At 34.0% G+C, this 13,441-nt stretch overlaps 1 protein-coding gene across 1 annotated transcript in view; it reads left to right on the forward strand.

Annotated features, from left to right (window-relative positions):
- LOC106882859 (trafficking protein particle complex subunit 9) overlaps positions 1-12,551 on the forward strand; it is a 108,399-nt gene extending 95,848 nt beyond the window's left edge. Inside the window, exons 21-24 of the mRNA XM_014933664.3 lie at positions 3,378-3,471; positions 5,573-5,674; positions 10,711-10,832; positions 12,004-12,551. Of these exons, the coding sequence (XP_014789150.1) occupies positions 3,378-3,471; positions 5,573-5,674; positions 10,711-10,832; positions 12,004-12,300 (615 nt within the window). The 3' untranslated portion in view covers positions 12,301-12,551. The remainder of the gene's footprint in view (positions 1-3,377; positions 3,472-5,572; positions 5,675-10,710; positions 10,833-12,003) is intronic.
- Positions 12,552-13,441: the final 890 nt, after the last annotated feature.

The raw sequence follows: 13,441 nt of genomic DNA on the forward strand, positions 1-13,441 counted from the left end.
TAATGGTCAAGCTTGACTCTTGGCTCTCAGACCAGGCAGCACAGTGTTCTTGGGCAAGGAACCTCATTTCATAATGATTCAATTCACTCAACTGAAAATTAGTTGCATCTGTTTGTTTAATGGCACCTCACAGACTAAAACCTTGCAGTGAAAGGTGTCAGTAGTCCTTGATGGCTATGGCTCACTAGATGATAATAAGCAGGGAGGGGATTTGTTTATTGTTTATCCCCAAGTCAGTTATAAATCAGAAGACCTGTGATCTACTCACAACAAGCCCAATTATTCAATGTGTCATTCTTAAAGAGAGTAAGGTTTGATGTGAATTGCTTTAGTTGTTATTTTTAGCAATTTGAGTAACCACATAGAATCTCCTTCATTGGCTTGTATGGGAGTGGATGGGTGTTTTGATGTATTGGATCTGTTGCAGGTATTGATGGGTTCTAATGGAGTCTGGAGATGGGTGTTTTCAATCACATCAATGTCATTAGCAAAGGCATGAATATTACAGAATCCTACATTCTTCTCTAGACTGTCTGTAAATCTGAGGTGTTGAGTCTGTAGAAGTGAACGTTATCAGCTCCAGTATAGTTGAATGCTGAATTCTCACATAAGCTGTCTTGTCTGTTATTGTATTCTGGAACTTGGTGTCATTAGATCATCAGTAAGGAATGTAAGAATCATTCCATGCTTTTCATGTTATCTGGCAGGGCTCACTCTGAGCACTCTAATTTTTTCAGTGAACATATTAGCTCCCTCAGGCACTAATAATCTATATTTAAAAAATAAATCATTGAGGATATTTACTTTGAGGGGCCATTGACAGGAAAAAATAATAGCTAAGTTGATATTTAATATAATGAGAGCATTAAATATCTAATTAGACATATATGTACATAGTGGGGGAAGGTACTGTTATTATTATCATTCATTCCAGCAAACATAGGGGACAACTCTGAACATGTTTAAATCTTTTTAAAACTCTTTAGCAAAACATAGATTTCTCTGTACTTGTCACTCTAGTAATAAGAGAATCATTTAGTAGATTTACAGTATCATACAGAAGCAGATATGGAAAAAGAGCATATTTAAAGATAAATTCAGATTAATTATTCAAAGATGCCAGCCACTTGAAAAATAAGTTAAGTTAGTGTTAATATAATGCAGTGAATATCAAATATTTTATGAAAAATAATTATCCAGAGAAGAAAAAGCTATATTAGCTCATTGACTAATGATAATTTTTTGAATCTCAAGATATATAATTCATTTGTTTTACATCTGTCTTTCTATATAAGAATAGGTTACATGAATATATTATTGAAACCTTGTTTTACAGCCAGATGTCCTTACTGTCACTAACCCTTACCTATTTTTCAAGTAAGGAATTTCTTATTTCATATGTCTTTGAAGATGTGAAGTGGGCAGGCAATTTTTGACAGACATGACAAGTGTGGCTTGAGACTGTGAAAGAGCACAAATATAAACACACACACACACTTTTCAGTTGTAGTCCTATCTGTATATATGCACATGTCACTCACATTCATGTGCGTATGTGTGCATGTACCAGTAACATTTGTTTGACCTTCTCTCTCTCTCATGTATTAAATCTGATGATTTAATACATGTCTTAGAACAAGTTATTCTTGTGGAAACTGAACATTTGTCCTCTTATCTATATATTAATAACCTCCATATTAACTTTCTTCATAAAAGATGTGTAATAGTATATCTTGGCTATGGGTGTTACCAACTATATAATATTAAGTGCTTCTTAAATTTTTTTGTTACTTAAACTGTGTTATGGTAGTCAATGATCATAGAACATGACGGTGAGAATTGAATTGAGAGAGTCAGAAAAGATACTGGGAAGGATTGGAGAAAGTGCAAAGAGAAGAAATAAGAATTAAGAAGAATAAAGAGAAGAGAATCGGGAATGATGAGAGAAGGAATGAAATAAATTCAAGAAATGGATCCAGAAGGTGTCACACAACTGATGATGAAGCTGAAGCTAATAGGACAAACATGAGAATTGTTAATCAAAAAAGAAAGCAAAATATGAACGATGATAATGGGCAAGAATATTTTTGCCAGAATATGAAAACAGTTTAGAAGAAAAAAGATCACTAAAGAGAATAAAGATTTCCTCAAAGGATTATGAAGGAAATTTTTGACATATCATTCCTGAGTGGGGAGATGGTTATGGAAATTCCCTTGGTACTGCTAGTTGTTATAATTATGGTATCATTAATTGTTATAGTTAGCACTGATTGTTATTTTCAATTAAGGTAGCTTTGATTGCTATAGTTAATTATGCTATCACTAATTGTTATAATTATGATATCACTTTTGTTGTAGTTAATCATGGTAGCAATGATTGTTATAGTTAATTATGGTAGCACTGCTTTGTAGAGTTAACATGGACTGTAGTTATAGTATGTAAAGGATGAAAAATGCAACACAAAGACGAAATAAAAAATAAGTACAGAGCTGGTATAAGTTTGGCACTCGGGAAATGGGGAAAAAGAAGGAAGTGTTTTTAATGTTCTCTAGTTTCACACCATCTCTATCCTATCTTTCAGAAAAAAAATGTATACTTGAAACATTAAAAATATTTCCTTCCTTTTTTTCTCATTTCTTGAGCATCAAACTAATACTAACTCTGTTTAATTTTACCTTGTTTTTATGTTGTATTTTTCATCTTTTGCAGTGCAATCGCTAATAACATGCTTAGTATCCTATTGTGAAACCCCTAGCACCTTGCTATAGTATCCAAATTAAAAATCTCTACTTTAAACCATGTTTCAAATGCCTAACCATTAAGATCACTGTTTTGCTCCAGGTTCATAGGGTTTAACAGATTAAAGTATTACTCTGAATAGAATGTTAATCTGTCTCAGCTAACTTTCCCAGATGATCTGATACCTATTCCTTCTGACAAGGATGGATTATCAAAATTGTTACAATATTGAACAAAATGCCCAGAGATTATTTAATCATGACCCTTTCCATTCTGGATTTAAATCTTGTCAAGGTCAGCTTTGTCTTTTATCATTCTGGGGTCAATAAAACACCAGTCAGTGTACTGGGGTCAATTTCTATTTCTTATAGATCATCCATGATGTGAATGGACTGACAACAGAGCAGAAGAAAAATAAATTACACCTGAAGCAATGTATTAAAATGACATTCTAGGTTTCTGGATATCTGGTCCCCAAAATCAGTCATTAAAGCATGATTTGAAACAGGGTTTTTAATATGTATGTATAAAAACACAAGGGGTTAGGTTAATTGATAATGGGGCAATACCATGGCATATTTTTCTGGTGCTATAATATATTTGTGACATATGGATGTACCTTAACTGTTGTACCCAGCCAGCTGTGAGTGCTACTGGAAAAGTCTCTCTTGATAACATAGTGTGGGGCACATCACAGATGAACTTGATGAAGCTCAGTCCTATCAAATGGAGTAAGTACTCTCTCTCTCTCTCTTTCTTTCTCGTTCACTTTTTTCTGTATTTCTATATGATACATAGTTTGAGAAATCATTATCACTACCACCACTACAATGATCAATCATAACTACTACCACTATCAATCACGGTCACTTAACCTAACAGAAGTAGCAGCCAAACCACCCTCAAATCATAGAGTTCGGAACACTTTAAATAATATAGTCCTACATTTCTCTAAAATGACAGGTCAGTCACAGCTGGCATGTCTTTGACCTTAGGTTTTAGCCTTAGGTCGTTTTTGACTAAGCTAGCTCGGAGCTAAACAATGATAACCAAGATGTCCATTTTGTGCAGTTGCTGCATGTATTACACATATTGGTCAATGTCACTTTCTCACGCTAAGCTGGAGGCTTCTATGTAGACGTTTAGCCTATTAGAATTAGAAGCTAAATTTCTCTCACATTACACTCAACTGTCTTATAAAAAAAGCGACATGTTGGCTAATGTATGTCGTGGGACTAAACAGTAGCAACAACTTGAAATGAAGCCAGCAGGAAAGCATCTTTGTGGTTACTCGGTCTGCTAAAAGTAAAAACCAAGATACAGTATCTTTTATTTCTTACTTATTTCCCTCATTAGACTGTAGCCATGCTGGGACACCACTTAAAAGAATTTTTAGTCGAATGAATTGACTCCTGTACTTTTTTCTCAGCCTGGTACTTATTCTATCGATCTACTTTGCTGAACCGTTAGGTTACGGAAATGTAAACACACCAACACTGGCTATAAAGCAGCAGTGGGAGACAAACAGAGACACAAAGACATACACATTTAGACACATATATACACATATACAACAGGCTTCTTTCAGTTTCTATCTACCAAACAAGGCTTTGGTTGGCCTGAGGCTATAGTAGAAGACACTTGCAGTGGGACTGAATCCAGAACCATGTGGTTAGGAATCAAGCTTCTTACCACACAACCATGCTTGTGCATATGTCTAACAAAAAGAAGAAGATGAGGCCATCATCTTTGATCATATGTCTGCTCCATCAATGCCTGGCCTTGTCCTAACTTGCCCTTTCCCTAACTCTGTATTACTTCCATTATTTGGTTCTTATGTTTTAGACTCCTATACTTTCATCTTGATCAACTTCTTTATTGAGATCTGATTTCCAGTTGTAACACTGTTCATCTTGATGCCACTTGCAGAATATCTTGTAATCTCATTTTCTGTTACTCTAAATTGTTGCACCTCTGAAAGAAAAACTCGTTCATGTAAAGTGTATTAATATTAGGCTCATGATCATTAGGTTGTGGATTTGACACTTTTCATATTATTCCAGTTTACTCAGCTAAAAATGAGTACTTGCTGAATGCTGGTGAATCCCCTTTCCTCTCCAGATGTCACATCCTCAATGTTTCTCTGATTAATGTGATGGGTGGCCAAGAAGATGTCTATGTCTTCTCATGACTCCTAAAACAAGTAGTAAAAGGATCTTACTTACTACCAGACCATATTCATTTCTGACTGACAACTATGGGTTTTTTTTAATATTTGTTAAGCAGCTGTGTGGTAAGAAGTTTGCTTCCTAACCACATGGTTCTGGGTCCAGTTCTACTCTGTGGTAACTTAGGCTAATTTCTTCTACTATAGCCTTGGGCTGACCAAAACTTTGTGTGTGGATTTGGTAGATGGAAACTGTTATCATATATATTCATGTGTGTTTTTGTGTCTATGTTTGTCCCCCACCACCACTTGACAACTAGTGTTGGTGTGTTTATGTTCCCGTAACTTAGCTGTTTGGCAAAAGAGATTGATATAATAAGTATCAGGCTTTCAAAAAAAATAAGTACTGGGGTCAATTTGTTCAACTAAAAAGTTTTCAAGGCAGTGGCCCAGCATGGCTGCAGCCTAATGACTGAAACAAGTAAAAGATAAAAGTCTAAGCTGCTAGTAAGGTAACAGATCTATTTTGATTCTTGGTTGTAGTCACCTCACTTTACATAAGCTGTTAATTCCATTCAGGGAAATCAACATTCTCATTGTGTACTCCCTTTAAGATGTGTGTTTCTTGTGAGAAATTTATATTTTGCTTTGTTCTGTATTTTTAGCTGTGGTTGTGAACTCCCAGTTTTTTGATGTGACCAACGTACCCCAGGTCACAGTTGGAGAGTTAACCAGCCTACATATTACCATGATGAATGCCGACAATGGTAAGTTTGATGTTTTTTGTAGTTCAAGTAAACTTTGATCAACTCTTCTCAAGCAAATGTATAAGAAGGGTAAAATTAGTTGACCTGTTTTTCTTGCAATTCAGTTAAACCATCCACATATGCATATATTTATTGGTATGTATAATGTCTGTTTTCATTTATATATTTAGAATATAGTTTTGTCTATCGGTTGGGTTTAATGTCTTTCTGTCTGTCTGTCTATGTGTGTGTTTGATTAGTTGAATATATGAAAAGTAGCTTTTAACCAATTTCCTGTCCACCTTCTCATTTAAAGTCTCAACTTAATATTTAGCATGATGTGTCTTTCCTTATATGCGCAGTCCTTCTCATCTACCTCTCCACTCTCATCTTAGATACACCACACATTATCAGGACATTCTTATTCTTTGAATTTTCCATGCCCATGAACACAATTGCTGTTTATATGCCCTTTCTGTCTATTTTTTTTTCCCTTTTTGTGTGTATGTGTGTATATATATATATATATATATATATATATATATATATATATATATATATATATATATATATAAATAGATGTGTGTATTTTTCCCTTGTTAACAATTAACATGCATATATATATAGGAGAGTATTGTAGTTCACTTGAAGCATTGTATATTGTTTGTAAAAAATAATAAATAATAATAATAATGTGTTTTGAATGGCACAACAAAGCATTATAATAATAGCAATGGATTATAATAACTGTTATAATTTAATCATCCATAGTCTGATATAATATTTCGAAATATAAAAATTCCTTCTTCAGAAGACAAACTCAGCTTTTATAATGATATATAATTTTCATAATACCTTATCACATTTATTGATTTATTTGGTTGCCTTAATTTTGGGACACCCTGTATATATGGAAAAACACCACATAAACATATAAGAAATATGTATTTCAAAATACACACACATATATACCATCATCATCATAATCGTCATTTAGCATCCATTTTCCATGCTGGGATGGGTTGGACAGGTTGACCAGACCTGGTGAGGCCACACCAGGCTCCATTGTCTGTTCTGGCATGATTTATATGGCTGGATGCACTGGTGCCCTTCCTATATGCATATATATATATATATATATATATATATATATATATATAGTTGAAATTTACAGAAAAACAAAAGATGAAAACTGGTATATGAACAACAAGCAGTTTGATGTTCAGGAAAGTGAGAAAGTTTTCTATGTTTCAAGCCAATGCTCTTCAGCATAAAGGAATAAGAGAAAATAAACAGAGAGAGAATAAAAATCTTATGGATTTAGCAATCAAGCACGGCAATTGGTTATATATATTAATGACCTGCAGAGACACTGTATTTAATTATGCAACCATAATATACTACAAAGTATATTAAACTTTTTTAGAAGTTAATATTGTGTTCTACTGTGTTAGCAGTGCTATTACATCACTTGTTAAGATTATCTCTATGGATTTTCTATAGAAATTATAGCCATTGCTGATTTTCTTATAGTGTTTTGTATCCGAGATGCCTGATGCAAATAACAATGAGATCGAAGATGAAAAGTGGGTTATGGTTATATATATATATATACCATTTTTGGGGAGTTTTTGCTCCTTCGTCAGCACCTATTCAACCCAGTAATCATCCACAAACACATTGCTTAGATAGCTGCTAAATGTAGTGGTGTAACATTTTTGGATATACCAATTTTACATATTTAACACATTTCTGGAAGCAAGTGTGTACATATTAATGACTTGTGGCTATCTAAGCAATGTGTTTGTAAATGATTAATGGGTTGGATGGGTGTTGATGCAGGAGCAAAAACTCCTGAAATATGGCATATACACCCATTAACCATTTTTCATCTTTGATCTTATTGTTGTTTACATCAGGCATCTCAGATATGAAATATCATAACAAAATCAGTACTGGTTATAATTTCTATAGAAAACCTGTAGAGATAGCCTTAACAAGTGAAATATATATATACATACATATTTATATAAGGGCATTACTACAGAATAATGCCACACACTAGACTTCCCAAATAAATACATTTAGTACCGATATAAGGGCATTACTACAGAATAATTCCACACATTAGACTTCCCAAATAAACACATTTAGTACCGAATGCGCGCATTCGGTACTAAATGTGTTTATTTGGGAAGTCTAGTGTGTGGCATTATTCTGTAGTAATGCCCTTATATAAACGCATAATCATATTCTTGGGAATAGAAATTTCCCTTATGAATTTTTACACACTGGCTTCCTGATAAAATTCTTGTAAAAGATTTTTATCCTTTTTTGAATATATACATACATACATATATATATATATATATATATATATATATATATATATATGTATATATATATATATATACACACTCAGATTCATCTTATCTTAATATATAAAGCTGAAGTTGTGTGTCTGTGTGAAGCCTTTTTAAAAGTTTATAGAAATTCACATTTTCCACTTTTTCGTAAAAATTTTTTACATCAATGAAATTTTCTCGATCTGAACTTTCCAGTGCAGTAATTAGATTTTTAAAATTCTGTTTACTTTGTGTGATTTAAGGGAGATTTGGCTGTTGTTTCTAGCAACTTTTATATTTCTTCCCTTCAACCTGTACCGGCGTTCTTACACATCGATCACACGCTCAACATATAATATAGAGAGTAAGAGTAAAAGAGGGAGAGAGAGAGAGAAAGTGATACATACAAAGTCATAGATTAACTTGGTTTAAGACCTTTTCACTCTTACTTCTTTCTCTCTCTCATTTAATAGTTTTCTTCTATCCCTCTACCTCTAACATATTTTTCATAACATAGATACATAAAAACACACACAACCACACATATGTGATCTGTGACAACAATATACACATAAACACATACACACATCAACATTATAGATATAAGATTTACTTTCTGTGTCTTTCTAATATAAAAACGCGCACGCATTGCTATTTTATAACTGTCTTCCGTCTCCCTTCCTCTCTTTCTCTCTCTTCATTGCTCCCGTTCTCTATTCCTTTCTCCCCCTCTCTCCCTCTTCTCTCTCACAAAACATTCACTACAATATAACTCATGTTCGTCAATGTTTGGTAAATATACCACGATTTTCACTAGGGTGTTAGGGTTAGGGTTTATGTATCACTTTCTCTCTCTCTTTTTTACTCTTACTCTCTATATTATACGTTGAGCTCGTGATCGATGTGTAAGAACGCCGGTACAAGTCGAAGGGAAGAAATATAAAAGTTGCTAGAAACAGCCAAATCTCCCTTAAATCACACAAAGTAAATGGAATTTTAAAATTTTTACATTAATGGAATTTTTTCAATGTGAACTTTCCAGTGCAGAAATTAGATTTTTAAAATTCCGTTTACTTTGTGTGATTTAAGGGAGATTTGGCTGTTGTTTCTAGCAACTTTTATATTTCTTCCCTTCTACCTGTACTCACAATCATTGACTACAATATAACTTATGTTCGTCAATATTTGGTAAATATACCACGATTTTCACTAGGGTGTTAGGGTTGGAGTTTTAGGGTCAGGGTTAGGGTTTTAGGGTTACGGTTAGGGTGTAGGGATAGGGTTACGGTTGGGGTTAGGATTAGGGTTAGTGTTATGGTTACGGTTTTAGGGTCAGGGTTAGGGTTTTAGTGTTAGGGTTAGGTTTAGGGTTTTTGGGTTAGGGTGTGGTAATCGTGCGGGTGTTGATCTGAAAAATTACAGAAATGTTAAAATTACCGACCCTGCCATCTATTATATCTTTTGTTCTGTTTAATATATACATAGATTATGCCTCCAAAGAAGAGAGTTTGCTGGGGAAAGAAAGCAACCGGTTTAAAATGACAGCAACAGACTGTAGCAATTCACCACATTCCAGAAGATACTTTGAACGTAATGCAAAATGGTGCATCAACATCTGATAGAATTCTGATAGAATTCTGGCAAAACTGTGTAGCAACAGATTGCCACCAATTGCTTCATCAGAAATTGCCGTCCTAGCTCCTGCTAAAAGGGATTACCCTGCTATGTATAATCAGGGCAGCGCAAAAAGTTGTTTTGCACAAGCATTTGTATAGCCAATTAGATGGATGAAATTTACGTACGCTTAATAATGTTAAGCAAAACAGCCTTCAGACTTTCCCTATTAATTTCATCGTCTTTTGAATTATGAACATATTTACATCATAAGGGTTTTTTCATTGTAACGCTTTCTTTTTTAGTTGATTTTCACCTAGCAAGACTTATCGTAGATAGCGTAATAAGTCACACCCGGACAACGTCGGGTTATACTGCTAGTAGGAACATATAAATATGCTAACTTACATAAGTACATACTTATATACATACATAGGTATACATATATAGAGAGAAAAAAGTGAAAGGGGTACAGTGAACTTGCCATGAGGAGTAGAATATCCAACATTTCAGATTCAATCCTTCATCAGGGTGTAGAGAAAAAGTGGAAAAGTCAAACAGTTTACATCCTCTCAACATTTTTCTCTTTTTCTCTACTTCTGACGAAGGATTGAATCTGAAACGTTGGATATTCCACTCCTCACAGTAATTTCACTGTACCCCTTTCACTTTTTTCTCTATATTTTTCAAGTCTTGCCGACACAGAGCTATTAGATTATTGCCTGGGAGATGCTTGTCCCCCTCAAACTCTTGAATTCATTTCCTTCATATGTTTATGCTTTTTCATTGGAAATGCTTTCCTGTGTGTGTGTGTGTGTATATATATATATATATATATATATATATATATATATATATATATATATGTATATATATATATAAATGTTTTCCCAAGTAAAATTGCATTTTGTATTTGAAACTCCGATGAAGTTCTAAAGTGATACACAAACATTCAACTTTATTGCATCTTATAGCAGAAACAGCTGTAAGCTAATGAAGTTCATGACATGATTTCTTATTCTTTTGTTCTTCTAATTTCTTTATATATATGTATACATATATATGTATGTACATATAAAATATATGCTTGTGTTTCAGTGGATGCCTACCAAGCTGAACTAAATATCAGTTGTTATCAAGATCTTGGCTGTGGTAGTTCATGGTATAGTACAGAGCAGCAAAGTTCTATTATTGGTATCAGATCACTGAAGATTGACAAGGTACACATTCGTTTTCCTTTTCTTTCCCAAATGTCCAAATTTCTTGCATCAACACTTCAATTAACTCTGCCTTACTTCATTTTATTGTTTCTGTTGTCCCTCACTTCTATGAATGTCTCTTTTGCCCACACCTTTATCTGTTACATTTGTTATTCCTCACTTCTATCTATTACCTCTGTTATCCCTTACTTCTATTGTCTCTGTTCCACCTTATCTCTATTGCTTCCTGTTATCTCTCACCTCTTTCTATTCTCTTCGATCTTCAATTTTTATCCCTGTCAACCCTCACTTTATCTGTTCTATCTCATGTCTATCAATTGATCCTGCTGATCTACCTTACCTCTATCTGTTGTCACCTCACCTCTACCTTATCCTTCTCGTTCCACATCACTTCCTTCTGTTGACTCTATTGTTTCTCATCTCTATGTTTTGCTCTTGGTAGTATTTTACCCAAAACACAGGGCAAAATTGGGGTCAGCACAGAAAATTTCATTTCTTCAGTCCTGAAGACCCCCTGATCATACCAACTCCACACTCCAACACTAAATACTAACATTCACTTACAATTCATTCTCTGGATCTACCATTGTTCTCCTGGTGCATTGCTTTAGGCATTCAGGTGGATATTTAAAGCATGTTCTTTCACTGATTGATCTGTGGCTCTGGTGAGACACTACCTTCAAAGATTTTAGTTGATCTTTATCTCTTGAATCACTAAGTTACAGAACTAAGAGGAATGCAATACTAGTGTAAATATAAAAAAACATACTCACAAACAAAGGACTTTTGTCACAATTTCCCCTAAAGGCATTGGTGATTCAAGGCTATAGTAGAAGTCCAATGTGATGAACCACATGATGGCTGCTGTAAAGTTTCAGACTACAAGTTGTACTCAAAACCTCGATCAGTCTGATACTATAGAAGAAGACACTGATTTAAGGTGCCACATGTTGGAATTGAATCTGAAACTACATAGTTGAAAAGTAAACCTTTTAGCAAAACATGCATGGACATACCTGTACCAATGTGAGGATGTTTGAAATTAATTATATCAATTTTAAAATAATTAAATGATATTACTACTTCATTCTTTTCAAATTTATTTCATTAGTTTATTTGTTTGTATGTTTGTTTTAATACATTTAAAAAAATTTTTGGTTTCCATGTTTAGCTGGCCCAAGGTAACAGTATCAGCCATGAGTGCCATCTCTTATTTTACCACAGTGGGGTTTACAAATTTGATATCCAATGTGCCTACCAGCGGCAGCCTTCAAAAACAAGCAGGACAACTGTCTCCAAATGTACAACATCGTCACCAGTGACTAAAATGAAAGACAATAGCTACGGTGGTGATGGCAGCACCAGTCAGGCTGCAGCGGGGGAACCTGTTAACCTTGGACGCACATCTTGGAAGTGTACTCCTATTGTACTGATTAAGGTTCTCGAGTCAAGAACTCATCATTTGTAAAACATTATTGACCAATTGTAAATCATTACTTGGCAACATTTCCAGTTAACCCAGCAAAAGAAAAAGAGAAGCCACTCAGCAGCCCTAAATAATAAAGAAAGTTCCTTGAAAACAAAGTGACTTTTGTGAATGAATAACGCATCTTGTACAGGAAGTTCTTCAAGGATTTCAGAGAAATAATTATAGGATTTATAAACGGTTCATTATTACAAAGTTATTATTTCTGTCGTAAATAAATAAATTTTCTAATTCTTTGTTGTTTCTTTATAACCTTATAACCACACAAAGATTTGCATATATACACTACACAGTACTATGTGTGCTGTTGTTGCTCTTTCAGGGCAGGTTGTTGGGTATTCATTGCTTAACCAATTATTGTTTTGGTGTCATCTCTGTCCTGGTTATTGAGGTATGCATCAAATATAGGACATTTGCTGTATACCTTAACTCTCTCAAGAAAATTATATCTTTAGTACTATATGCCATATCTAAATGGGTCCATTCTTAACTGATGTTTTAGAAATTCAGTTAACGCTCCAGGTATTGCCTTCCCATCAGATTTAGCCTTTTTTCATAATTCCTTTGCAAATCTAAACCACTTTTTCAGACGCTCATTAGATGTACGTGAAAGGAATTATTTCCTAATGTTCTCTTTGTCAAATGTTCCATGCCTCTGACTTTGTACTAATTCTCAAATTCACTTGGTTTGAATTGGAGCCTGTTGTTGCTTACAGTTGTTTTTGGTAAACCCAAATTTGTAAAATTTTTGTCAGAATTTCATTGAATTTATAAGCAATAATGTGGATCCATTTCCACAAATATAGACCATTTACTGTATACCTCTTCTCTCTCTAGAAAATTATATCTTTTGTTCCATTTACCAAATTTAAATAGATTTATTCCTAACTTTCTTTCATGCATACAACATCTGTCTAGTAGATTTCATCCTGTTTCCATACAATTATTATAGTTTTTTAATTCCAGGCCAGCAAGTGTGTATTTTTGACATTTTCTAGAATGTGAGCTTTGTACCAAAATTATAATCTATCTCTTGCAGCAGCTGCTGACCATTTTCTCTTTCTCTCACTCTCCTTCCCTTTCTAGATGCAAGTAGTCATTCACATCCTCATCAAGAACTTAC

The sequence above is a fragment of the Octopus bimaculoides genome, chromosome 25 (assembly GCF_046866305.1).
Source record: "Octopus bimaculoides isolate indiv1 chromosome 25, ASM4686630v1, whole genome shotgun sequence".
NCBI lineage: Eukaryota > Metazoa > Mollusca > Cephalopoda > Octopoda > Octopodidae > Octopus > Octopus bimaculoides.